Genomic DNA, 27,749 nt, shown 5'->3' on the forward strand with positions numbered 1-27,749 from the left:
CTTCTGCCTCCAGAGAGAGCCGACTCCGACAGCAGTCACTACGAGTCATATGGTGAGGAGGAGGAGGATGAAGGGGAGGAGCGTGTGAAGGACAGAGCCCACTACATCCAGTGGAGTGCCTCGCAGCCCTGCCTGAGGCCCACGCCCGAGTCGCGGCTCTGTGGGTACCTGTGGAGGAGGAAGTGGCTGGGACAGTGGAGCAAACAGCTCTTCATCATCAGGAGTGACGTGTTGCTGGTGAGGAAGATGAGAAGCTGTAGTTCCTCTAATGTCCACCAGATGCTGCTGTCCTCTGGAGTATCTGGCTCCTGACCAATCAGCAGCCTCCAACCAGAGGCCTGTTTGCAGTAAATATGAACCAATCCGGGATCAGAACCACCTGGTCCAGTTCCAGCTGCTGACACGTTATTCCTCATCACATCCTGGAAGAAGAACCTCAGGAACAGTTCTCCAGGAGCCTGGAAGAACTTTCCAAAACTAATAATGTTGAGGTTCTGGTTCTGAGGAGGATCCGTCCCTCCTGCCTTGAATCAGACATTTTATCAGGTTTTTCCAGGTTTTCCAGGATCTTGCAGGTTCTGTAAACTCACGTGAAACGTTACTGTTGTCGTGTTTGAGGCATGACGTAGTGTGTGTGTGTGTGTGTGTGTGTGTGTGTGTGTGTGTGTGTGTATGTGTGTGTGTGTGTGTGTGTGTCAGTGTTATAAGTGTGCGCGGGACCTGCTGCCTCAGCTGGAGTTGAACCTTCGCGGCTGCAAACTGGTCTACAAGTTCAAGACCAACGCCAAGATCCAGCACCAGCTCAAACTGGTGCTGCTGGGCGCCGACTCACTGGTGCTGGGCTACAGCAGCTTCCAGCAGGCCGACGAGTGGAGGAAGGTCAGCACACACACCTCACACACACACACCTCACGCATCTTTTATGTGGTTGTGTGTTCACCCTGCAGACTTCCAGATTGATCTTTAAACATTACTCATCAGGAGGTGTGTGTGTGTGTGTGTGTGTGTGTGCAGGTGATCGAGGAGGTGAGCGCCGGAGGTGAGGTGGAGACGCAGAGCTTGTCCTCTCTAAACGAGCAGCTGCTGTCCTGCAGGGTGAGACCCAGTCAGACCAGTCAGACCAGTCAGACCAGTCAGACCAGTCAGACCAGAAACACCTTCACTAGCTTCAGATACTTACGTCATCCCAACAATCCGCTTTCTGTCTCCGTTTCCAGTCCAGTGTGGTCCAGACCGACTCTGACGACGAGAAACTTTCCGTTCACCGCAGCCTCAACAGGGACAAAGGTACCAGAACTCCCAGTCTGGGACAGACGGCACACACGCTCTCCCAGTCTGGGACAGACGGCACACACACACTCTCCCAGTCTGGGACAGACGGCACACACACACTCTCCCAGTCTGGGACAGACGACACACACACTCTCCCAGTCTGGGACAGACGGCACACACGCTCTCCCAGTCTGGGACAGACGGCACACACACACTCTCCCAGTCTGGGACAGACGGCACACACACACTCTCCCAGTCTGGGACAGACGACACACACACACTCTCCCAGTCTGGGACAGACAGCACACACACGCTCTCCCAGTCTGGGACAGACGACACACACACGCTCTCCCAGTCTGGGACAGACGGCACACACACTCTCCCAGTCTGGGACAGACGGCACACACACGCTCTCCCAGTCTGGGACAGACGGCACACACACTCTCCCAGTCTGGGACAGACGGCACACACACACTCTCCCAGTCTGGGACAGACGGCACACACGCTCTCCCAGTCTGGGACAGACGGCACACACACACTCTCCCAGTCTGGGACAGACGGCACACACGCTCTCCCAGTCTGGGACAGACGGCACACACACTCTCCCAGTCTGGGACAGACAGCACACACACACTCTCCCAGTCTGGGACAGACGGCACACACGCTCTCCCAGTCTGGGACAGACGGCACACACACTCTCCCAGTCTGGGACAGACAGCACACACACTCTCCCAGTCTGGGACAGACGGCACACACACACTCTCCCAGTCTGGGACAGACGGCACACACGCTCTCCCAGTCTGGGACAGACGGCACACACACACTCTCCCAGTCTGGGACAGACAGCACACACACTCTCCCAGTCTGGGACAGACGGCACACACACACTCTCCCAGTCTGGGACAGACGGCACACACACACTCTCCCAGTCTGGGACAGACGGCACACACACACTCTCCCAGTCTGGGACAGACGACACACACACACTCTCCCAGTCTGGGACAGACGGCACACACGCTCTCCCAGTCTGGGATAAGTCAGGAAGCTGGACTCACATTAAACGGATCCAACAGCCTATGAACTTCTGCACAACGATTTTATTTCAGATTTCTGAAGGCATCACAAAAAACACGCTTGAATATTAAATAACTAAATGACGCGCAGACCTTGGTGTCTGTTTGTCATCTTAATTTGTGTCTCAACGTTTAACACATTGTTAAATTAATAAATGAATAAATTACAGTTGAATTATTGATAGAAATGATCTGAAACCTTTTGGACATTTTGTTGATGGGCTGCATGTGAGAGCAACTGGGACAACTGGACCTGGTCAACACCTCAAGACATTCTGTTGGAGCTCTGCCGCTGCTGGTGTCCTTTAGCGCGTTTACCTGCACAAACCGCCGTCAGTCGGCTAACAACGCAGATCCGAGCCGCGCTGCGGAGTTATTCTGATCATGTTTACATGCATCAGCTGAACCCTTTTCCCATCCAACATTCCAACCAACACTTCAACCTGAGTTTAAACCGTTTTATCGACCATGAAGTGACAGAAGCAGATGATGTGACGGCTGAATGAAAAAGCAGTCTCAGCGATGCGACATGTTGCGTCCTGCAGGTTTCCTGAACGTTCTGATGAACTGCCAGTGGCAGAGCCTGCTCTGTCAGGTGGAGGGCGGACTCCTCAACATGTTTGGAGAAGAGGAGGAGAAAGAAAACGAGGTGAAGAAGGAGCGTTCACCTCAGTACACCGTCCAGCTCAGAGGCTGTGAGGTCAGAGCCGATACAGACCATTCCTACAGGATCTCACTGAGCATGCTCGGTGACCAGGTGGCCGTGCTGGAGGTGAGCCAATCAGGGAGGAAACCAGACTTCCATCGTTTCTGCTTGTTTCACTGAAGCGTGTCCTTCTGTTCCACCTTCGCTCCTACAGTTCAGCTCCTCGGAGGAAAAACTTCGGTGGTTTCAGCTGCTGCAGGATGGAGCTGCCACTCAAAGTCTCCATGACAACAAGACACAGGAGCACTCAGGTGGTGCTCTCAGGTAGGAGGAACTCTTCATACATCCCTCTACTGAGATATTTGGTCCATCTCTCCTTGACTCTTCAGACTTTGAGACATTAGTCTACAAGCGACTTACCTTCCACCTGGAGACCGGATCCGGCTTCGGAACTGCCGCGGATGCATCTCTGCAACACGTAAAGGGATATAAGCTACTGAGAAACACTGTGTGACCTGTGTACTTGTCACTGACTCGAGCCTCACAGCAAGAAGGTTGCTGGTTCGCCCGTCGGCTGGGGGCGGGTTTAAACAGTAGACTTTTCTGTGTGGAGTTTGCATGTTCTCCCTGTGTGGGTTCTCTCCAGGTTCTCCAGCTTCCCTCCCACCCTCCAAAAACATGCATGTGAGGTTAATTGATAACTTATCACATATTAGTTGCTTTGGATAAAAGCGTCTGCTAAATGACTGTAGAATAGGTCAGCCGCTACACAAAATCTATGTAAACACATCGGCAGCTCTCTCGTCTGTTTAGTGTATATGCCGATGACACCATTCTTTACATATTTTGTCTATCTTCTTTTCAGTGTGATCTCTAACAGTCTCAATCACTCATTCTCTAACTTACTTTTAGTTGACATGACTGTCTACAGTAACTTACCTAAGACCTCCTGCCTTGCTGGCTGGTGCAGAATTACAACTTGTCCTGGAAGTATTTAGGTATTCTGGCTTCATAGTTCACTCTACTTTCACATTCATATAAACACATTTCTGTCAAAAGCCCCGTTTCCCACTGAGTGTTTCAGCCCAGGTTGGCATGGTTGGGTACAGGATTTTGTGTTTTTCCATTACAAAACCATCCCATACAACTGAACCAAACTAGACCATTTCTGGGCCTCCTTCCGTTGTAGATCCATAGAATATGGTATGGTCCGGTTAAGGCGGAGTGACTGGGGTCACACGATACATTCACTACAGGACAAAAAACATTATTTCCTGCAACAAGAGCAAGTGCAAAAAGAAAAAGAAAAAGGCATAAAGACATGATGCCTGCAAACAAAGTAAAGGTCTGGTTGGCTCTGGGGTTACAAGCTTTCCCAGCTATGATTGTTTTTTTCCATTGATGTTTATAGCGTCACATTTCTGTTGTTGCACTGGTATGACGCCACGCGAGGTGTTTGGTCTAAACGCTGCATGCACAGTGGCAGTCCAACTTCCAGTGGGACTGAATTGACTGGACCGTTCTAAAACTTCAGAAATGGGGCAACAGGTCAAATATAGAATCAGCATCCTGCACCATATCGTCCTCTCTCCGTTCTCCAAAGCTCACGCTGGTGAGAAGGATGTTTCTCCTCGGCACAGATGGTGATAAAAAGTGTCTCCAAAAACCTTCTGAAAGAACCTGGATGTTCTCCATCACACTGCGATCTGTTTTGTTACTGGTGTTCCTCATTGTAGTCCACTCACTCATTAAAGCGGTGATGTTGCTCAGAGACATGTTCCTCTGGGTGAAGCGGTTCCTTGTCCTGATAGCAGTCTATACATTCTGTAATCATGACAGGGTGCCACTTTCCAATCTGGCTAGCTCCCCGACATTACCAACCCCAGCTTCAGCCGCTGTTGCTCCATTCTCGCAGGTTGTTGCATTGGAACCAAGTTATTTACAAATCCATCACTGGTAAACCGTTTTTAACTCTGCTCGGTACTCCAGAACAACTACAGCCTGAGCTGTAGGACTTCCATCACCACCATCCGGTTTGTGCCTCTAACAACTGGAAACGATGAAACACCTACATGCCAACATTTAGCTTCAGTCATTCATGATGAACAACGGTTTCTGATGATTGTATCTGCTTATTTTCTGTGAGAGTGACAGGAACAAAGGATCAGGGAGGGGATTTTAGGGTCTTTGAGCTTGAGCTTTTGGGGAGAGGGATGGTGCATTCACTGCCTGTGGGAAAACGTGTTTTTTTTCTTCTCTTTCATTTGTTGCATCTTTGTCAGCAACACCTCCAGCTGTCACAAATCATCTCTTGCTGTGATGCTGCTATTTTTCAGTGGGCTTCAAACTCGCAGGTTTCCCACCTCCAACACTTACATGGACGACCCCTTCAGGCTGAGTGGATTTGGCCAAGACCAGCCCGTCTACTCCAACACCTCCGTCCTGGAGCACATAGTACGACTCCAACTACGAGGCGCTCAGAGGAAAAGCAGAGCAGCATGTTTACGGGACACATTTCTGAGACTCCACAGCATCCCAGCAGGAACTCCGGAAGTTACCATCTCTGTTACTCTGTGTTGTATAGTTGTTGTTGTTGTAGTCCATCTGGACACAGTAATCATGGGGATTATTACACGATGAGAAAATAAATCAGCTAAATTAAACCTTGGTAGCAGCGGGCACAAGTGGCTTTCTCATCTTGGTTTAGACTCGCAAACACACCGTGAAAACTAAAAGGCACAGACAAGAAAAGAATTAGCTTAAAGAGAAATACAGGCATTGACAGATAAAACAACAAAATAAAGAACAAAACAATACGTTGTTGGCCGAGTACCGCGACAGGAATTAACCTTGGCTTTCTTCTTGTTTATCTGATTTCTTCTGAAACTTTCAGCTTAGTGTTCATGCTTTTAACACCGCTTCCCTTTTGTCGCCCAAGATCCCTTAATCTCAGATAGTCAGAGGTGGCAATTCCTGGTCCAGAAAGTAAAAGTCCTGCCATGTTTCTGGATCTACCTTTACATCTAGAACAGGTGTTTTCACTTACAGGCTCGTTTACCTGGCACATAAACTCTGCTCATTAGATTCAACTCATTTGGTGACTGGTCAGAACAGCTGCCGGACTGGACTTTTACTTTCTGGACCAGGAATTTCCACCTCTGAAGATAATTAACCTCTGCTCTGTATACAAAACCTACTTCTGCGCCACAGCGCCCCCGCTGGCGGTCCGTCTTCACAACAAAATATACAGAAAAAAATGGAAATGAAAATGTGGCACTTACATGTAAAGTAATTCCAGGTGTGCGCAAGAAAAAACAGAAAAAGCCAAAGATCTTGTCAGGGTGCTGCTCTGCATTTCTCTGGACACTCTATACAAACTAAAAACTTCAAATCTTCTCAAGATGCTGCATCATGTGATGCGTTTGTTTTTTTCAGCTTCACAACTCTCAGGATTCAGTTCACCGCAGCTCCGTATCGTCCAGAGACTCAGTGACCTACAGCAACCTCAGCAGCCACAGTGAGTCTCCTGGCAGCTCAGATTTGAAATAAGCATCTTGCACATGGAGGGCAGATGGAAGACTGAAGTTGTGCAGACAGAAGCAGCTCAGAGAAGTTTGTGTTTCAGACAGGAAGCCGGCTGAAGTACAGCGAGCCGTTCAGAAGCTGGAGCTGGCCGGGAGGAGGACGGTGCAGCTCCGGGCTGGATCAGAGACCAACCTGGCATCCGCCGCCAAGCAAAACAAACGCAACTCCTTCAGACAGTCGCTGGCCATCTGCACAGAGCGCGCTCAGGTAGGAAATAACCAGTCTGATATCTGAACCTGAACTTGCCTTGGCTCACTGGTTCCACTGGTTTCTGCTGTAACCCCTGCTGGTCCAGGTGGGCTTCCTGAACCCACTGCTACGACGGACAGCCTCGGCTAAAAGCTCTCTGAAACGAGCTCCCTCAGCGCTCTTCATTGAACATGGAAAAGTTTTCCAGAGGAAGAAGGTGAGAACCTCTGGAGGTTACCGGTGATGCTGCCGGTTTCCTGTCTCCAGTAAACACTACCAGTCAAACGTTCGGTCACAACCATTGGATTTGATGGGAAGGTGTGTCCAAACATTTGACTGGTACAATATGACTTCACTTTATTTTACCAACCCTCCATAAACCCAGTTTTAAACCAACCAAAATAGACCGTTTCTGCCTGTTTTTACAGGAATGGGAGACCAAAGTTGCTGCTTGATGTTGGCCGTCAAATCCATATCACATCCAATCAACCACTGTAGGATTAATGCAGATATCACCCAAGTCATCTTTATTCCCTGAGGGGAAGGTGCAGCAGTGCTCTGCTCTGACTGGTGGTTAAGGATGAGGGAGACTACATCCATTGTTTCACCAGCATTTTTAAACTTTGTTTTGAGCCTCGTGTTTTTAACTTTGGACCATGGTAGGTTTAGTTGTGCAAAAATTTCAAATAAATCTCAAAACAACCTTGTTGTTTTGAGTTTTGAGAAACGCATTTGAAGAAGGTGGAAAAAGAGAATTATTAGAGATTGCCAAGGTTTTTCAAACCCGATCAAGAAGCCTCTAAAACATCTTAGATTGCAAGTTTGCCAGCTGAAGTAGCCCATCTCACTGGCAAAGAAAGCAGAGATGCTGTGAAACAAAGGACAGATGTAGCATTGGATGTCTTAAACAGAATTTTAAAGATCCTTCTTTGGTATTTCATACAATGAATGATGAAGGGCTTCATGCTGTTTCCAGACCTTTGATGTAGACTGAGAAAAAATACCTTATTTGTTGTTTTCTGCTCATGGAACATCTCGTACAAAACAGCCAAAAGCAACTTGTACAGAAAGAAAACCATCCAATTTAACCCCATTAACAGGGACAGACTAGACATCTGGCATAGCAGCCATTTTCCTGGTGGTCTGATGTGTTTCTGGGACCAACGCTGTTGGCTCGCTGGTGTTTCTTCAAAGAAACTCCGGCATTCAATAAACTCCACAGTTTAATCATTCATGACTTTGCACACTCACAAAAGTGATAGGTCCCGGACGAGCCCCCATTTAATGTTAAAACCCCCCAGTTCATCCGGTATAAGGGAGGACAAACATTAATCCCAAAAACAAATCAATTAAAATAAAGATTTCTTCATGAGTTGTTGGTCCTTGACAAACTAAAATAGAACAAAAGTGCATAACTAAAAACAGATTTTAATGAAATCTAAAGCAAATACAAGACAAATGAACAATAATTAGAAAACAAAAACAAATATAAGCCAAACCGTTAAACTAAAATCAGAAGTGCAGCGTCAAGAGTCTCAAGCCACCACTGAAGGTTTATAAGAAACTGTATTTAAACCTTTTCTGAGCCAAGGCACACTTTTTTTTCCCACTGAAAATGTTTTTTATGTTTTAATGTTTTTTGTTGTTAAATGTTTTGTTTTTTAAAACAAACCCATATTATTAACATTAAGTCTATCTTGTCAAAGTTTCTTAAATAGAAATAAGATAAACACAAGAAAAAGGGATTTTATGATCTTTCACTATGTGAGAAACCAGTGGTTGAAAAATAATGAGTGAAACAAGATTTACAAAGTCTATACAAATACTCTAGATACTCTGTACAGATTGACAATCAAAACAAGATGAGGCTAACTGTGCAAAACACACCCAGCTGACCTGATTGTCATCATCTTGCTCCATAAAAAGGGCTAACCAACGAGATCCAGCTGAGCAGGAAGAGGGAGCAGCCAATCCTGGTCCAGGAATGTAAAACAATACAGCCAATCACAAGAGGGAAGGTGGACAGCCAGCCTGTAATCTACATGGACCAGTAACCTGGTCGGATTTTGGAGTGGATCAAATCTTGAAGAGGGGTTGTCCAGAAGGGAAAACATTCAAAAATGGGTTTGGATTGTGTAATCCAATCCTAGTTTTGATCTGGATTAAAGCTTTCAGTTTGTGTTGCTCAGAACGTTTTAGTAGGATAACTTTGATCCAAAATGAATAATTGCAAAAATTGTCCGTCATTTTAGCAATTTTAGTTATAATCAAGCCAATAACATAATAAGTTGGCAACAATTTTTAATATTCTAATTGTAATGTAAAAAGTTATCATGTTATTGACTGGTTAATTGATCTAATATTGAAAAAAATATAATAGGGCTGCTGATAATTTAATAATACAGAAGTACAAGATTTTCCTGATGAGTTTGCCCTTCACAAATAGGTATGATTACAGGTGCCATGTCATTATTGGCTTTATTACATTTTAATGTCAAACTGATGTAATTGGTCACTACATCGCCTTTAAGCTGCAGCTCTGTGAGTTTCCCGCTTTATTCTAAAATACTAAAACCCGGAGGCTTCTGGTCTGTTGGATTTACTGTGAAAACTACGGCAGCCCTTAGATGAAAACAGTTTCATAAAAAATAAAGATAACATTTCATGCACACAAAAATAATGTATTTCTTTATTTTGTTGGTATATTTTTTATATATTATTTCTACTTATTCGTCCTAAAAAGTACTTTTGATGGGTTGTGGTGTTTATTCCGGTGTTCTGTTTGTCTCTCAGGGTCCAACCCACTGGACTTGTTTTATACCAGTAAATAACACTGGTTTGCTGCCATGGTAACGAAGCCGAGACAAGCTTCATCAGCTGACTTTAGTTGTATAACTGCTCCATGGTGCATTCATGGGGCTTATGTACAACTGAATATTATGTTAAATATCAACATGGCTGTGAACACAACAGTTCTTCTCTCTGTCCTGACAAACCGCCTGTTATCTGCAGCATTTCAGATGAAAGAGCAAATAAAGGAGGTGAATTTAAAGTGAACACAGCGTAAAATCCACACGTGTCCAGACAACACACAACCTGTGTGTTTTCCTTCTACCCTTTTTTCATCGTTTATTTAATCAGGACTGAAAATGCCAGTTCATGACTAACTTGTTTTTATGTCCTTCTTGTCCCTGAACACCGCCCGGCTGCGAGTACAAAAATATGTGATGTTTTGATTTAACATGACATTTTATGAGTTTGTGTGATTCTATAAATTCTGTATTCACCACGTACTGACCAGCACACTGTAATTACTGACTCACGTTTCATACCGCAACATCCGCTTCTTGTATTTTATATTTACTGTACTTTGTACTCAGGAGAATGTTTGTTTATGACCAAACACTGATCTGTAAAACATTAAAATATAATTTTTAAAACGACTTCTCTCTGAGCAGAAAACATCTTGTTTTGCTTTGTACATGTTGTTTCAGTCCTTTTATTCCCAAATTTAATTATAATGGCACAAAAACAGGAAAACTATTAAATATCAAAAGAATGAACAATTAATAAAGATAAATGATAAAAAAAAAAAAAAAACTGAAATAAGAATTAAATAAATTAAGTAATTATAGAAAAAAAGAAATAAAATAAAGGCCAGACGTGGTTAAGAGAATTAAAGCGGTTCATTTGACAGCAAGAGTTAAAATGTATTTTCACTCATTAAAAACATTTAACAGATTTTAAAAAGTTTAAGAGAGGCTAATCCTCACATCCTCACTGAAACCAGACTTCCCGTAGATGATTTTACCGGACACAAGATGTGGAACCAAAGTGTTCCCAAAGTGGGACCCAATCATAGACTGCACTGCATATGTTTCTGAAGAGCTGAATTGAAGCTCGGTGGGCGGTTCCTACCATCACCATCTTGGCAGGGACATGCGAATCGTCTCGCTCGGAAAATACAAATATGGGCAAAGAGGTGGAGCTGAGAGGGGGGCTGTGAGCGTCATGGTGGATGATTGACATCGAGCGAACTCCGAGCTTTCTGTAGCTAAGAGCTAACCGAGCTAACCCGGAGATAACAGGAGCTAACCAGCTAACGGAGGTAAGCGGGCTAAAGCTAAGTCATGTTGTTAACCGGCTAAAAACCGCGGTTGTTCTACGTTCTTCTGACTTGAAGCAGGAGATCGGGTACCTGTCAATCAAAAGGACACGCCCCTAAATATGCCGAACTTGGAGATTAAATTACTTTTAAACGGGCGAGTTAGAAAAAATTCACTCCCCCCCACAGTTGTCATGAAGGTAAACCTGATCTATTAAACTGAAAATAGAATTTTTTACAAGGCTGTAAACATGTTTATTCCTGCTGTGAAGTTGGCCTTTTTAACATAGGAGTCTATGGGGATTTGCTCTGTTTTGCAGCCCCTAGTGGATGAAAGGGGAACTGCAGTTTTATGCACTTCCGCATCGGCTTCACTTATAACTGCCAGAGGCTCCGTCCATTTTTCATATACGGTCTATGGACCTAATAAAATGTTACAGGGACCAAAGTAGAAAGACGCTCATACCTGGTCAGACCATTAAACAACTAACAACTGGATTGTATATTATTATGGTTTAGGGTGGGATTGGGGTTCTAATTGGTGCGATCATGGTTCTAATTAATGGGATTGGGGTTCTGATTGGCAGGATCGGGGTTCTGATTGGAGGGACTAGGGTTCTGATTGATGGGATTGTGGTTCAGATTGGTGGGAATCAGGTTCTAATTAATGGGATTGGGGTTCTGATTGGAGGGACTAGGGTTCTGATTGGTGGGATTGTGGTTCAGATTGGTGGGAATCAGGTTCTAATTAATGGGATTGGGGTTCTGATTGGCAGGATTGGGTTTCTGGTTGGTGGGACTGGGGTTGTGGTTGATGGGACTGGGGTTCTGATTGGTGGGATCGGGGTTCTGATTGGAGGGACTAGGGTTCTGATTGATGGGATTGTGGTTCAGATTGGTGGGAATCAGGTTCTAATTAATGGGATTGGGGTTCTGATTGGAGGGACTAGGGTTCTGATTGATGGGATTGTGGTTCAGATTGGTGGGATTCAGGTTCTAATTAATGGGATCGGGGTTCTGATTGGAGGGACTAGGGTTCTGATTGATGGGATTGTGGTTCAGATTGGTGGGAATCAGGTTCTAATTAATGGGATTGGGGTTCTGATTGGAGGGACTAGGGTTCTGATTGATGGGATTGTGGTTCAGATTGGTGGGATTCAGGTTCTAATTAATGGGATCGGGGTTCTGATTGGAGGGACTAGGGTTCTGATTGGTGGGATTGTGGTTCAGATTGGTGGGATTCAGGTTCTAATTAATGGGATCGGGGTTCTGATTGGAGGGACTAGGGTTCTGATTGGTGGGATTGTGGTTCAGATTGGTGGGATTCAGGTTCTAATTAATGGGATCGGGGTTCTGATTGGAGGGACTAGTGTTCTGATTGGTGGGATCGGGGTTCTGGTTGGCAGTTTTGGGGTTCTGTGATGTTTAAAACGAGCTTAAATCAGCTTCTTTCATGTGATTAAAATAAAAAGTAAAATATATGGTGAAAAAAGAGGTAGAATGACGAACTTCATTCAGACACTTTTTGCATCCATGTTATTTGACCTGAAGACGTACAGAAAGTTTGACACAACATCCTGAAAGCAAATAGAAATGCTCTTTATTGTAACTCCTGGTTCATCACTCACATCACCATTCATCTGTTACAGCAGCTGCATCCAGATATGAAAACAACAGCAAATATTAGAATGCCATTCAGTGTTCAGTATGTACAGCAGCAGGACGACTTCGGACCGCTGAGTCAGCGTCGATGACTCCGAACCTCAGAGATTCAGCATCTTATTTAATCAAATTAACAGCAAATCTGATTGACTTAATCCTTATATGAACACATGGTGGAGAGGGAAGAATCACGATGAGCCTTTATTGGACCACAACCAGATTAATCTCGATGGTATTGAACCATCTCACTGCAGTTTCGTTGCAGAAAGTTGGAAACTCAAATATACGTAGAAAATGGTGACGCCCGAATTTCAGCTCAACTTTTTGAAATTACAAAAAGTTTCTAAGTGTCTCAGGGCAACATTTATGCCGATGCATCAGGAAATGTTTGACTGCTTGTTCATATCTGAATCACAAAGCTGTTAGAGCCGGTCTGGTTCACATAAAGACCGATCGCAGCCATAAGCGCATCAGAGTCGTCGACAAGCGTCAAAGTCGTCCCGTGTGTTAAAGCAACTCAATAAAAACAGAAGAAAACACCTTAAAATGTACAAAAAGAGAAACATGGAACAATCTTTGTGTCATCATGGTGTCAGTCACAGCAACTCCAACTACACAAACCTAATCACAACAAAGCGTGAATCCTCTCAGTTTCAGTAAAAACAGCATCTGAATCATTCCAGAAAGAAAGAAAATATAAATAAAGAAAACAGGAAAGCATCTCAAAGTAAAGTGACCAATGCTTGCTCACTCTGACACTTCTCCGTCCAGCTTCTAGTCTTGTCCTACAGATACAGGAAGCTGCAAGGCGGACGTGAAGCAGGATTTGGTGTTTTTTTCTAAATATCAGTGCAGTGAACGTGAGTTTAATCTGAGCTGAAACTTCAGGCTGGTTTGAGCTGCTGAACACGGATTTAAAGGTGCATTCAGTAAAACACAGGAAGGATCAGTGGTGAGAGCAGACTGCTAGCCTCCAAAAGGCTCAGAGACAGAGATGTTTTACAGAAGGAACATCAGCAAGCTTTGGAAATTCATTTAGCGGGAAGCACTGATGCATTTAGACTTTCTATATCTTAAATTTACTTTTAACTTTGAAAAAACATTGTGACGAAGTAATTAGGAAAAGGTTTGTCACATTTAAATCCTGCCAATTTGAAAAAGTACAAACTTTAATGAATTAAAAGCAAGAATCGTGAAACTTTTGCAGTTATTTAAGTAAACATGGGAATAACTTTGGAAATCCCATAAGTGTGCTCACTGATGAGGCTAGCTATTATTAGCAAGTAGCAACAAAACATCATGTCACCATTAAGGATTATAATTTCTGAGCTGTCGAATCTCCAAATGCATCTTTACAGAAGCTTTGGTGTCCTAACAGTCCGTGTTGCATGGTTTCACCCGCTAGCTTCCTTCATGTTTTTGAGGCAAACAGACCACCGTTAGCTTACTTTACTCAGAGGTGATCATATTGTTTATTAGTTTAAGCTGAAATCAGAGCACCTATCGCAGGAATCTTCTTCTGCAACATGTTTCTAAGGGTCTGATCCAGTCTCTTCATCTGCTCTGAGTCATTAGATGGGAAAATAAACTGGAATTGTCAAACTTCTGACTAAGAAAATGATAGGAACCTTCGAAGTTACATTCACAGAATCCAACATGGCTGTCCCATGCAAAAATGACTAAAACATGAATAAATACTGCTGAAAACTACAGGAATAAACTATTTTAAAATTTTAATGCTGGTTTATGTGTCATTAAATCTAATTTTAAGTGCAAAATCCAGAATGATGCATCGCTAGCAGCTTGTTATGCTAATAATATTTATCCTGGAAAGTGAGCTAACCCTGATCTGGGTTTGATGGCATTACCAGGTCTCGACAGAAATGGAATTCAGGGTTTGACGTGTGCACTGTCTTTATGTTAAAAATATAAAGGCAAACAGTCCTACTTACCCGATTATAAGCTGCTAATATGTCTGATGTTTTGGGTTTCTCTGCAGAGGCTAGCGATCATGTCGTTAGTTTACAAACTAGCTGCTTCAATCCGGTTTGTTGATGATGAATAAAGCTTTGCAATACATCACCAGTGAATCCGGTTCAGTCATGCCTCAAAACCTGTTTTTTCTAAAAACTTTTTTAATATGACTTAAGGTGTTAAATATGCTGAATATTGTCACATTTTGCTAAACAGATTGAGATTCAATCTGCCAGTCAGATACAATGCTGGTGAGTGAAACGGACATTTAACTACAGGTGCTAATGATTTCACACACATACTCAAGTGTTAATGATGAAATCAGTTCATTTCAAGTTAAAGTGAAAAATATCAAGTGATTTTCCATCATTCTTCTGTCATCAAAAACCTCAGAAAACTTATTTTCATTTTAACATTCATGTCCTGCGGATGATTCTTACACGTTCATTTAGATTTAGTTCATAACAAACATGCCACTTGTCTGCAGAGGTAAAAAATAGCTGCACATCATTTGGTCATGGAGCAACTTTACCCGACACGGAACGTCTACAATGTGCTGATTGGAGGAACGGAGCTGCGTGGAGGCAGAGTTGAGCCTCACGTCTTAGCTCGGCTTTTATAAGGTGTGTGTTTCTGTGTGTCTGTGTGTGTGGCAGTGGCTTTTGCTGGATTAGAGAGAAAAATCAAGGAGCAGGCAGTCTGATTGCAGCTCAAACGGAAGCTGAGCTGGTTTTGGTGCCGCTGACGACACCGAGGATGCATCCCATCAGGATAGTCCGCCGTTTCAGTCTCCACCAGAGGCAAGAACATATGGAACCTCGTGGTCTGGTTTGATCAGATTTCTACCAGAACAAATGCTTCCACGTTTTCCCCGTGAGCTAATTCTCCCATCCAGAGCAGTTATTGTCCCGTATGTTCGGATGGTTTGGTTGTGTTTACCCACAATGCACTTTGCTTTGTAGTCCACAAATGGAACCAGAGCTGCGCCTGTTTTAGTTTGCACAGCAGCCCAACAGAAGCAGACTTTCTGAGTACCAGGACTGAAATCTGACTTCAGCCTCTGGGATCAGCATCATAGCAGGAGCAGAAAAACAGATTTATTTATGCTTTTACTGTTGTCTGATCACCCAAACATTTCCTCCGTTTCGCCCCGCGAAGCCTCAGACTGCTGGTCCATGACTCCTGGATTCAACCTTCAGGACTCTCCTGATGCGAATGCATCCTAACGTCTGTCGACTTTCACTCAGTCACCTCTGTAGCCAGACTGAAAAACCTGTTTGGTCCATTTTAGACCCACATGTGCAGGTTTGTTTGGCCCACATTTGACTCACAGCATTGACTCCACTTTGCTCCTTTTTACGGTTCAGACGTGCTGAAAGTTGGAGGAGTTTGATTATAAAGCCAGACATTGTGAAGCCACAGAACCCCACCTGGTTAGCATCGGTCTACATGACAACCATCAAACTGCCTCCTTGTTTTTCATCTCAGTGCTGGGAAAGATCATTGTCAGTATGACATCATAGCTGGCTAAGCCAATAGGAGCGCTCTGTTTCAGAGGCTGCTCACCGGTTTATGTGCTGAACTGACTCAGAGTCAGCTGGAATGTTGCTTTAATGGAGGTTTAGAAAGGGCTTCAGATGAAAGTGGTGCTTGCATGACGTGTGGAGAGTTGTTTATGAGTTTAGAGATTCAACATTTCCTGCAAAGAATCAGCTTTACAACAAAACTGCTGCTTTCCTCTCTCAACCTTTCTGTTTCGCTTCCTCATCCTCTCACCTACAGACCTTTTATTTGTGCTCGCTCCGTTGCGCTGTGGTTCATGACTGAAGCTGGCGCTAAACAGGTGGCGTTAATGTGTGCAGCATCCATGTTTCTCTGCAAACCTGAAGCTGCCTGACGTCTACAAAATGAAGCATCGATGGCGGTGGTGTCTGTGTCGGCTGATGATGACACTTTTAGTCCTTTTGGCTTCCTGCCTGCTGATCTGGGATGAGCAGGGGATTGTGGGACATGCAGTCCTGTCTGCGTCAGAAGAGACAGACCCTCTTCTTCAGGTCATTCCTCTTCCATAAAGAGAGACGATCAAAGTCCTCAATGGACATCCCGAAAACACTGAAGAACTCCTCTTGAGACAGGTGTCTCTGCAGGACAGGAGACACACAGAGAGACAGGAAAACCATTAGCCTGTGTGTAGCATAGCAGCAATACTAACATGTAGCATAGCAGCAATGCTAACATGCAGTATAGCAGCAATGCTAACATGTAGCATAGCAGCAATGCTAACATGCAGTATATCAGCAATGCTGCCATGTAGCATAGCAGCAATACTAACATGCAGCATAGCAGCAATGCCAACATGTAGCATCGCAGCAATGCTAACATGTAGCATAGCAGCAATGCTAACATGCAGCATAGCAGCAATGCCAACATGCAGCATAGCAGCAATGCCAACATGTAGCTTCGCAGCAATGCTAACATGTAGCATAGCAGCAATGCTAACATGTAGCATAGCAGCAATGCTAACATGTAGCATAGCAGCAATGCTAACATCCAGCATGGCAGCAATGCTAACTTGTTGCAAAGCAGCAATGCTAACATGCAGCATAGCAGCAATGCTAACATGTAGCATAGCAGCAATGCTAACATGTAGCATCGCAGCAATGCTAACTTGTTGCAAAGCAGCAATGCTAACATGCAGCATAGCAGCAACGCTAACATGTAGCATAGTAGCAATGCTAACATGTAGCATCGCAGCAATGCTAACTTGTTGCAAAGCAGCAATGCTAACATGCAGCATGGCAGCAACGCTAACATGTAGCATAGCAGCAATGCTAACATGTAGCATATAAACATGACTGGGATAAGTTCAGCTAAAAGACTTTACCAATCGCTGGGATCCAAATCAAACCGAGTTTAAACCCGAGCAGAAAACAGAAAAGCGGCGACATCCAGTGGCAGAGTTGTGTATAGCACGTTGTGAATGTACGGTGACCATCAGTGGCCAAAACTCTTCAGTTATAAAGATGTTTTCATGTGTGAGAGGATCCAGCGGCTCCAGGTGAAGCCATGGTAACTAGCTCTCACCTCCAGTCTGGTCCGGTCCACACCAGGAGGAAGTTTACTGCGTCCTCTGTGAGTCACCACCAGCATCTCGTAGGGGTAGATCTACAGACACAAACCAGGAGATCAGGTCACACACAGCGGCCATCTTTTGTTTCTCAGTCCCTCTGTCAAGTGACATGAAGAAGAGCTTCATCTGATTGTTCACACGCTGGACGCCATGGCTGCTGATCTCCTTTACATTCATCTTTTTCACAACAGAACTTTGTAGAAACACACAGATCAGCAGTGACCAAGCCTTTTTCATCTGCACATCATTCTCTTCAACACACACACACACACACACACACACACACACACACACACACACACACACAAACACTGTTTCCATGTTTCCACACGTCTTCCTGCTACTATCTACCTGCTCTCCTCACTGCAGCACCTCCACCTCAGCTGCATCCCAAACGTCTTCCTGGCTTTATTCCAGCCATAGAGGATCATTATTTTCCTGCTTTTCTCATCACTTGTTGATCTTTGGCTGCTCCTGATTGGACGTTACCGTCAGTTTAAGCTCTCTGATTGGTGGAAAGTCTGACAGGAAGTGTCTTCATCATCATGTCCAGGTGAAAATAGAGGTCTCTTAGCAACATGGTAGTGATGGTGATGAAGATGTGATAAATAATGGTGGATTTACCATCTAGAGTCTCTGAATAAACACTACATGTTGTGTCTGGATTATAAACCTCCTGGACGGATAGAAACGCTGGAGAACCTCCGGAGATAAGCTGGAGGGTCACATGACCATCACAGAGTCAAGCTTATTCCATCCTCCACGAGAAGCGAGAACTCTTTTCTTCTTCTCGAGGCTCCGAGAAGAAAATGACGTCATTTTGTTCTTGCGGACGTGTTTGAAGACAGTTCTCGACACACCGGACTGCAGAACTTTTTTCTTGCGGGGCTCCGAGAAGTATCGTGTGATTGGTCGAACATGTGAGGTGGGCGTGGTTAACACGGAGAAAGCATGAAGCGGAGTTTCTGCTTCCGTGTTTTTACTGTTGCAGGTAAATCAGATTGTTTTGATAAAACATCTGATCGAGGTGGTGAGAAAGTACCAACATTTTTACATGTGGCATTAAAACACTCGGACCCTGCTGCATGCACGACCCGCCCCGCCGCGCGCACGACCCGCCCCGCCGCGCGCACGACCCGCCCCGCCCCGCTGTGGACAAACTCGGAGAGCGGAAACCTCCGCCAAGCACGATGTTAAAGAATCCTTTTAAAACATTCCTGGATCCAAACGGTGATCCGGATCACCACCAGAATTTAATCAGTTCTTCATTTTTACATTTGCAACAACTCTGGAAATGTTTATAACAATCCGTCCGTAACCTTTTGAGTTATCTTGAGCACAAAGACGGCTGGAAAAACATGACCTCCTTGGTGGAGGTAACAACCGGGTTCATGGGACATAAAGCAGACATCGCCCCCCGCAGTGACCCCTCCCCGCTGCAGACCTGCTTCTGGAGGATGGATGGACCTGACGAACAAGACGTTTTTTTTTTTTTTGCAGCCTCGAGAGCAAGAAGTCAGTTCTTGCTTCTCATGAAGGATGGAACGGCTTTACACACTGCCCTTCCAGAGACCTAGATGATAAAATAAGAGGCAGCATGGAGAGGGGTGGGGAGGCAAATGGAGGTCCAGAGGAGTGTCTCCTGATGCTTGAAGGCAGGCCCTGATGGTAACATATCTTCTCTGGCCGAGATGATGCCAAAAACAATCTTCAAAATAAAAGCTGTAACAATTGTGTTTCCAGACATCAGATGATAAAATCTCTCGTAAGGCTGGAAAACTGGGAGAAACTCCAGAAATAAAGTTGCTTTTGGTGGATTTGGTTCTTCAAAACACCAACGTGCACAAAACCAGCTTCTCCCAGCAAGAAGATGATTAACTGGGATTTTTAACATGAGTAATAAATGACTTGTTTAAACATTAAAAAGTGTTAAAAATGAAGATGTTCCTTTAAAGGGCGACTGTGTAACTTTAGGGCACTAAACCTGTAAGTTCCCACAGAGGACACGCGACACCGTTGCAACATCAGTCAGTCTCAGATAAACATGATAATCCCGACTCATGTCCTAACTTATGAAAATGTTAGCATTAGCTGTTAGATGGTGATGATCTGGATGATTTTAATCAGTTTACAAAGCAGAGTTTGTAAACTTGGGTTTTAAAATGGATTCAGAGTTAAAGCTTGAAGCCAAGTTTCAGATCCAACAGATTAAAGCCGGTTTGTCACCTTGTGATCCAACATGCTGGGCAGCGAGTTTCCTCTGTCCATCCTGGAGTCTCCGTTCTGACACACACATAAAACATGGCGTCTGTGGTTAAAGCGGTCAGGAAGGAAGACCTGCAGCTGATGCACGACGTTCAGCTTACCTGGAGACCTGCAGATGACAGAGACGTATGCAAAGAGATCTGCTGCTTTACAAAGCTCATGAAACAGAACAAACATGCTTCATCTGCAGGATTTCACACCATTCAGTCTAACTCTTCCAGCAAACGTTTAGAAACGGCTGCAGTGTGTGTCAACAGAGGTTTTTATGAGTCCATGTGGTTCTCACCTGTCTGGGTTTTCTCCAAGGAGCTGAACTCTGCCGACTGCAGCTGCAAACACAGAGCAGATGTTCACCATGCGACTCACACTGCTGCAGCTTGGTGTGTGTCGTCGCGGCTACTCACCCGGGACAGGCCGCTCTTAGAGGATGCTGGGAAGTACACCGCCTTGGAGATGATGGAGCCTGCAGGCAGAAACAAGGCGAAGGTTCCTCAGGATGATTTCAGTGTTTGTGCTGAGAGAAAACTTCACGTTCAACCTGAGAAATGTTCATCTTTATATTCCCAACAACATCCAACAGATTACTGTCAAAGTTCAGATCCGATACCTGAGACTTGAATGTTTGCCGATACCAAACCTGTTTATGTGAACATTATGGTGACTGTGGTTATTACTGCTGTTATAACTGTGTAAGATTTCATCAGGTTGTAATAAATGACCCATCCTTTCTGAAGTTACCTCACCAATACTAACATAATAACATTACAGATCAAACTATTTCAACAAGTTTTATTCTGATTCGGCACATTTTACCTAAATATAACTATAAATGTGTGGTTTGGAACCAAAGATCCAGCTTTTAGTGGAACAAAAAATGTCACATTTTAACATTCAAGGCAGGTGGTATCCGAGGACTGACTGGTCATAGCCAGTGTGATTGAAATGAAGTCCTAACAGAGACGGGTGGAGGTGGATTGTTTTAGTTTTTTGATCCTGTCACTCTGAGAAATAAATACATTTATAATTTAATCTGTATTCGTACGTAATAAATATTAGGTTTGATGAACAGGAGAAAATAAGTTCTTATGAAATATTTCTATTACATAAATAATAAATTGTATTACAACATTTTATTTTATAAATAAGTTTATAAAATGGAATAAAATGAATGAAATAAGTAAAAACTGAAAAACATCACTGTGTTTGCAGGATAAAATAAACCTGTCAAACAGTTCAAACAGTCAAATATTTAAAAACATTAATCATTTTGGACACGTGTGTCTGGAAACTGGACTTCTGTCTGCTTCCCAGTGGATTCTAAACCCTCCCAGTAACCGCCTGGTCCCTCCTGATGGACATGTTGGTCTCTCCTGATGGACATGTTGGTCCCTCCTGATGGACATGTTGGTCCCTCCTGATGGACGTGTTGGTCTCTCCTGATGGACATGTTGGTCTCTCCTGATGGACATGTTGGTCCCTCCTGATGGACATGTTGGTCCCTCCTGATGGACATGTTGGTCCCTCCTGATGGACGTGTTGGTCCCTCCTGATGGACATGTTGGTCCCTCCTGATGGACATGTTGGTCCCTCCTGATGGACATGTTGGTCCCTCCTGATGGACGTGTTGGTCTCTCCTGATGGACATGTTGGTCCCTCCTGATGGACGTGTTGGTCTCTCCTGATGGACGTGTTGGTCCCTCCTGATGGACGTGTTGGTCTCTCCTGATGGACATGTTGGTCTCTCCTGATGGACGTGTTGGTCCCTCCTGATGGACGTGTTGGTCCCTCCTGATGGACATGTTGGTCCCTCCTGATGGACGTGTTGGTCCCTCCTGATGGACGTGTTGGTCTCTCCTGATGGACGTGTTGGTCTCTCCTGATGGACATGTTGGTCTCTCCTGATGGACATGTTGGTCCCTCCTGATGGACGTGTTGGTCCCTCCTGATGGACGTGTTGGTCCCTCCTGATGGACATGTTGGTCCCTCCTGATGGACGTGTTGGTCTCTCCTGATGGACATGTTGGTCCCTCCTGATGGACGTGTTGGTCCCTCCTGATGGACGTGTTGGTCCCTCCTGATGGACGTGTTGGTCCCTCCTGATGGACATGTTGGTCCCTCCTGATGGACGTGTTGGTCCCTCCTGATGGACATGTTGGTCCCTCCTGATGGACGTGTTGGTCCCTCCTGATGGACGTGTTGGTCCCTCCTGATGGACATGTTGGTCCCTCCTGATGGACATGTTGGTCCCTCCTGATGGACGTGTTGGTCCCTCCTGATGGACGTGTTGGTCCCTCCTGATGGACATGTTGGTCCCTCCTGATGGACGTGTTGGTCTCTCCTGATGGACGTGTTGGTCTCTCCTGATGGACATGTTGGTCTCTCCTGATGGACATGTTGGTCCCTCCTGATGGACATGTTGGTCTCTCCTGATGGACATGTTGGTCCCTCCTGATGGACGTGTTGGTCCCTCCTGATGGACGTGTTGGTCTCTCCTGATGGACGTGTTGGTCCCTCCTGATGGACGTGTTGGTCCCTCCTGATGGACGTGTTGGTCCCTCCTGATGGACGTGTTGGTCTCTCCTGATGGACGTGTTGGTCTCTCCTGATGGACGTGTTGGTCCCTCCTGATGGACATGTTGGTCCCTCCTGATGGACGTGTTGGTCCCTCCTGATGGACGTGTTGGTCCCTCCTGATGGACATGTTGGTCCCTCCTGATGGACGTGTTGGTCCCTCCTGATGGACATGTTGGTCCCTCCTGATGGACATGTTGGTCTCTCCTGATGGACGTGTTGGTCTCTCCTGATGGACGTGTTGGTCCCTCCTGATGGACGTGTTGGTCCCTCCTGATGGACGTGTTGGTCTCTCCTGATGGACATGTTGGTCCCTCCTGATGGACGTGTTGGTCCCTCCTGATGGACATGTTGGTCCCTCCTGATGGACGTGTTGGTCCCTCCTGATGGACATGTTGGTCCCTCCTGATGGACATGTTGGTCTCTCCTGATGGACGTGTTGGTCCCTCCTGATGGACGTGTTGGTCCCTCCTGATGGACATGTTGGTCTCTCCTGATGGACGTGTTGGTCCCTCCTGATGGACGTGTTGGTCCATCCTGATGGACATGTTGGTCCCTCCTGATGGACATGTTGGTCCCTCCTGATGGACGTGTTGGTCCCTCCTGATGGACGTGTTGGTCTCTCCTGATGGACGTGTTGGTCCCTCCTGATGGACATGTTGGTCCCTCCTGATGGACATGTTGGTCCCTCCTGATGGACGTGTTGGTCCCTCCTGATGGACGTGTTGGTCCCTCCTGATGGACGTGTTGGTCCCTCCTGATGGACATGTTGGTCTCTCCTGATGGACGTGTTGGTCCCTCCTGATGGACATGTTGGTCCCTCCTGATGGACGTGTTGGTCCCTCCTGATGGACATGTTGGTCCCTCCTGATGGACGTGTTGGTCCCTCCTGATGGACATGTTGGTCCCTCCTGATGGACATGTTGGTCTCTCCTGATGGACGTGTTGGTCCCTCCTGATGGACGTGTTGGTCCCTCCTGATGGACATGTTGGTCCCTCCTGATGGACGTGTTGGTCCCTCCTGATGGACGTGTTGGTCCCTCCTGATGGACATATTGAACTGAATGTGTCTGCAGAGGCGACAGCGGAGTTTACATACCGGACTTCCGGCTGCGCTCCGGCAGGGAGCGGGTTTTCCTCCTCAGAGGAGCGGCAGACTTCTCCAGCTCCTCCTTCAGGATGATTTTCCCCAGATTGGACTGAATCTGGTGAAAGACAGAGACACGTAGCGGGTTAGAGGGACCCGGTCCTCGCTGGACACACACCTGAGAACATCTCCCACCTTGTTCAGTTCTTGCTTCTGAAGCGCTCTGAGACCCCACAGCTCATCACCCAGCTCTCCTTCCTCCTCCTCTTCATCCCTCACATCCCTCCTCTTCCACTCCTTTTCTGCAGGGAGGAAAGGAAGCAAGGAAGCAGGTGTTATCCAGAACACCTGGAAAATCTCATCTTTCTAATACACTCTCCATGTAGCGCGAGGGATTTCATTTGTTTTAGTGTGTGTGTGAGTGTGTGTACTGGCTTGGATCGTACCAATCACAGCCAGGGAGGGGGGGCAGGGCCAGTAGTCCGTCTCGATTTTGGAGGGCTGGTTTGGATCTGGTGGCTGAGCTGCCGGGAACTTGGAGGACTCAATGATCAGATCTTCGATGTGTTTCCCCTGAGGGACAGTCGGGGACGACACATCTGCACACACACACACACACACACACACACACACAGCATGTTAAAGCTGATTAAACACTACGAGTGCATGCGTGCTGGTTTGCAGGGCAGGGGTCTGCAGCTGACCCACATCCAGCTGAACTGTTTATCTCCGGCTACAGACCACAGCTTCATTCATCAGATCAGAAAGTTCTTTTATCGATGAAACACTGATAACTTACCTTGTTTGTAGATGGGAGGCTTCTTGTAGATGTTGGTGTTATTTTCTGAAAGAGAGAAAAGCTTTCAGTTAAAGTTCTTCTATCTTCATCTGCAACATGCAGAGCAGAGCTTCGTGGTTTTATGATCCTCAGGAGTTAAAATGAGAAGTTTGGAAGCTACTTCATCATAAACTGTCCATCCAGGGACACCGTATCTCACTGGCTCTCCTTTATCTCTGCTTCCTCATCGTCTGCAGATTGATTTACTTCCAGCTGTTTTCTCCTAAATCTTGCATTGATGAGAAAAGAAAAGAGATAAAGAGGCCCTGGGTTCCTCCTGGTCTAGAAAAGAACGTGTCCAGGACCTGAAGCTGGACCCCGGACTTTAAGACGTCTGTGGGACAGTTTGCTTTGGCAGCGAGCTGCTCGCTTGAAGAAGCAGAGAAAAATAATGCTAGAAGATGCTCAGACATGGTTGCCATGGTGATCAAAAGTCCGATGAAGCAACAGCAATAAAGTGACACCTGCGTAGTTCGCGCCTGGCTCTGATGACGTGTTCAGCACGCCGTCTCTGATTGGCCCGTCGTTTATCCGTCACATGTCCATATTAAGGAAAATCCACCTTAAAAAACTCACAAATCGCTGGACGGAATTTAGTCACTGATGTGAACGTTCCCGCTGATCTGACACTGATTCCAAGAAAAATACTGCCGTGCACATCATGAACAGGTGAGTGGAGGTCCTAAAGGCAGGATAGATCCTGGACAAACCGTTGGAGCGAGACACATTTAGAAAACACACAAATCCAAAGTCCACTAATAAACCCGGTCCAGAGTTCTACTGTTGCCTTTCTTCCATCTGGTTTCACCAGACGTGTAACGGACCACCATCACTCCGGACGTCTTCCCACCACGTCTTCCTGGAAGACCACGCTTCCCATCATCCTGAACCCAGTTTTAGTTGTTTCTGCTGGATGATGATCTGGCGTGTCTGACGTCAGAGAGACATGAATTATAAAACAAAGAAAGGTTCTTACCGGGCCGGTGGAAGTGGAGCAGGGCACTCTTGGTGGCAGAACTCTGTGTGGTGTGTGTGTTCGCCATGCTGAGCGTTGGCGGGGTGTGTGTGCTCTGAGTCCTGCTGCTCTGGATGATGGAGCCAGGGGAAGAGCCTCCGGGGGATCGGTTCTCCAGCCATTCCCTGGACTCCTTGGAAGAGTTCTGGTCAGACAGCAGGACACATGGAGGTCAGAGAAAGGTTGGGACGCAATAAAAACGTCCCCTGAACATCCAACCAAAAAGAGTCAGGAGACCTCGCTGCAGGTGGCAGAAACCGTTCTGCTGACTCTGCAGAAAAAGACCACGTGGTTCATCGTCTGTTAAAACCAGGAAATATCCTGAAGGTCGTCATGTGACGTCAGAGCTCAAGACAGACTCCGTCTAGCGTCCTGATTGGTTGTAGAGCCATGCGAGCAGTGTGTGTGTGTGTGCGGACCATAGACTGTATATAAAAGATGGGCGGAGCCTCCGTGACGTCACCCGTAGGTTTCTGAAGAGCTGAATTGAAGCTCGGTGGGCGGTTCCTACCATCACCATCTTGGCAGGGTCATGCGTGTCGTCTCGCCCGGAAAATACAAATATGGACAAAGAGGTGGAGCTGAGAGGGGGGCTGTGAGTGTCATGGTGGATGATTGACCCGGAGATAACAGGAGATAACCAGCTAACTGAAGTAAGCGGGCTAAGTCACGTTGTTAACCAGCTAAAAACCGCGGTTGTTCCACGTTCTTCTGACTTGAAGCGGGAAATCGGGTACCTGTCAATCAAATGGACACGCCCCTAAATATGCCGAACTTTGAGATTAAATTACTTTTAAACGGGCGAGTTAGAAAAAAATTCACTTCCCCCACAGTTGTCATGAAGGTAAACCTGACCTATTAAACCGAAAATGGATTTTTGAACCAGGCTGTAAACATTTTTATTTCTGTTGTAAACATGTTTATTCCTGCTGTAAACATGTTTATTCCTGCTGTAAACGTGTTTATTCCTGCTGTAAACATGTTTGTTTCTGCTGTAAACATGTTTGTTTCTGCTGTAAACATGTTTATTCCTGCTGTAAACGTGTTTATTCCTGCTGTAAACGTGTTTATTCCTGCTGTAAACGTGTTTATTCCTGCTGTAAACATGTTTGTTTCTGCTGTAAACATGTTTGTTTCTGCTGTAAACATGTTTATTTCTGCTGTGAAGTTGGTCTTTTTAACATGGGAGTCTATGGGGATTCGCTCTGTTTTGCAGCCCCTAGTGGATGAAGGGGGAACTGCAGTTTTATGCACTTCTGCATCGGCCTCACTTTTAACCGCCGGAGGTTGCCGCTTGGTGCGGACGTGAACGAGGGGGAAACTTTGCAGGCAGACAGTCGCCCGTCTGGAGGAGGGGCCTCGTGTGTTGAGGCCTTAGGACTGCAGTCTGTCGGACCTCCTCAGGACTAATAAAACCTCCACTCCAGCGGCTGCGCCTCCTGGTCGCATCGTTAGCTGCTCTGAAGCTAAAGGCTGACCTTGGATCCTAGCTGCAAATGAAAAGGCTCCCATTTATCAAATGAAGGAAACGGGAGCACAACGATGTGATTCGTGTGATTCCCAAAACATTCCCGTCTGACTGATCCCAGCGTACGAATGATGAAAGCAGGAGCTGAATCCATCATCATCTACAGTCAGAAGTCTCCAGTCCTCAAGTTGTTTTCCTGCTCCAACACACCTGACTGAAAACAAAGGGTCACTGTGAAGAAGTTAGCAAGAAGCTGTTGGATCCATTTGATGTGTTGGAGCAGGGAAACAATGAAAACCTGCCAAATCGCACTGATGGTCCAGAAGACAACAAAACCCAGAGATCCTGTCAGGTGTTGTTATCATGGTCATGTGTGGCCTTAGTTTATTTCTTGTAGTGGTTTCATAAATCCATTTTACCAGAGGGAACGGGCTTTCTGAGTCCTGGATCTGTTGCTGTTAAATGACGGTTTGATCAGTTTTTATGTTCTGCTGAGCTGCACGGCGAAGCCGGACTCGACCCGTGCACACGCTGTTGGGGGAGTCGATCGTCTCCTACACTCAGCTGAACCTGACGCTGAAGCGGTCCTTGCACATTGTTCTGTCCTAAGATCATGATCTGCAGCTGCTAATGTTCTGCACAACGTCCAGAAACGTCTCCACAGAAAGCATGCAGAGAAATGCTGAATGCTAATAAACCATCACACACGCACGACGCTGCACGACGCAGCTGAGGAAGAAGTCTGCTTCTATACGAAGTCTTTGTTTCCTCCGTCCCCCTTTCAGCCTGTTTTATGGACCGTGCTGTGACCTCTGACCTCCTCTATAATCAGCACATTTTCTCCAGTTTTCAGCGTCAGTGAAGAGGAA

General features: G+C 45.8%; 2 protein-coding genes across 2 annotated transcripts in view; one reads left to right on the forward strand and one right to left on the reverse strand.

The window, feature by feature from the left end:
- The window catches only part of LOC306764228 (actin filament-associated protein 1-like 2), a 29,482-nt gene extending 19,393 nt beyond the window's left edge, over positions 1-10,089 (forward strand). The window contains exons 6-16 of the mRNA XM_079251304.1: positions 14-237; positions 700-879; positions 1,015-1,095; positions 1,218-1,287; positions 2,891-3,117; positions 3,206-3,315; positions 5,328-5,445; positions 6,427-6,508; positions 6,617-6,783; positions 6,872-6,982; positions 7,194-10,089. Coding sequence (XP_079107430.1) covers positions 14-237; positions 700-879; positions 1,015-1,095; positions 1,218-1,287; positions 2,891-3,117; positions 3,206-3,315; positions 5,328-5,445; positions 6,427-6,508; positions 6,617-6,783; positions 6,872-6,982; positions 7,194-7,220 — 1,397 coding nt within the window. The 3' untranslated portion in view covers positions 7,221-10,089. The remainder of the gene's footprint in view (positions 1-13; positions 238-699; positions 880-1,014; positions 1,096-1,217; positions 1,288-2,890; positions 3,118-3,205; positions 3,316-5,327; positions 5,446-6,426; positions 6,509-6,616; positions 6,784-6,871; positions 6,983-7,193) is intronic.
- A 6,444-nt stretch (positions 10,090-16,533) lies between these two features.
- LOC306764574 (dematin-like) overlaps positions 16,534-27,749 on the reverse strand; it is a gene marked incomplete at both ends in the record, with an annotated part of 40,568 nt that continues 29,352 nt past the window's right edge. The window contains 11 exons of the mRNA XM_079251748.1: positions 16,534-16,647; positions 17,591-17,671; positions 19,863-19,919; positions 20,003-20,010; positions 20,188-20,230; positions 20,306-20,364; positions 23,572-23,677; positions 23,755-23,861; positions 24,006-24,158; positions 24,359-24,403; positions 25,374-25,557. Of these exons, the coding sequence (XP_079107874.1) occupies positions 16,534-16,647; positions 17,591-17,671; positions 19,863-19,919; positions 20,003-20,010; positions 20,188-20,230; positions 20,306-20,364; positions 23,572-23,677; positions 23,755-23,861; positions 24,006-24,158; positions 24,359-24,403; positions 25,374-25,557 (957 nt within the window). The remainder of the gene's footprint in view (positions 16,648-17,590; positions 17,672-19,862; positions 19,920-20,002; positions 20,011-20,187; positions 20,231-20,305; positions 20,365-23,571; positions 23,678-23,754; positions 23,862-24,005; positions 24,159-24,358; positions 24,404-25,373; positions 25,558-27,749) is intronic.

The sequence above is a fragment of the Telmatherina bonti genome (assembly GCF_933228915.1).
Source record: "Telmatherina bonti genome assembly, chromosome: 13".
Taxonomy (NCBI): Eukaryota; Metazoa; Chordata; class Actinopteri; order Atheriniformes; family Telmatherinidae; genus Telmatherina; species Telmatherina bonti.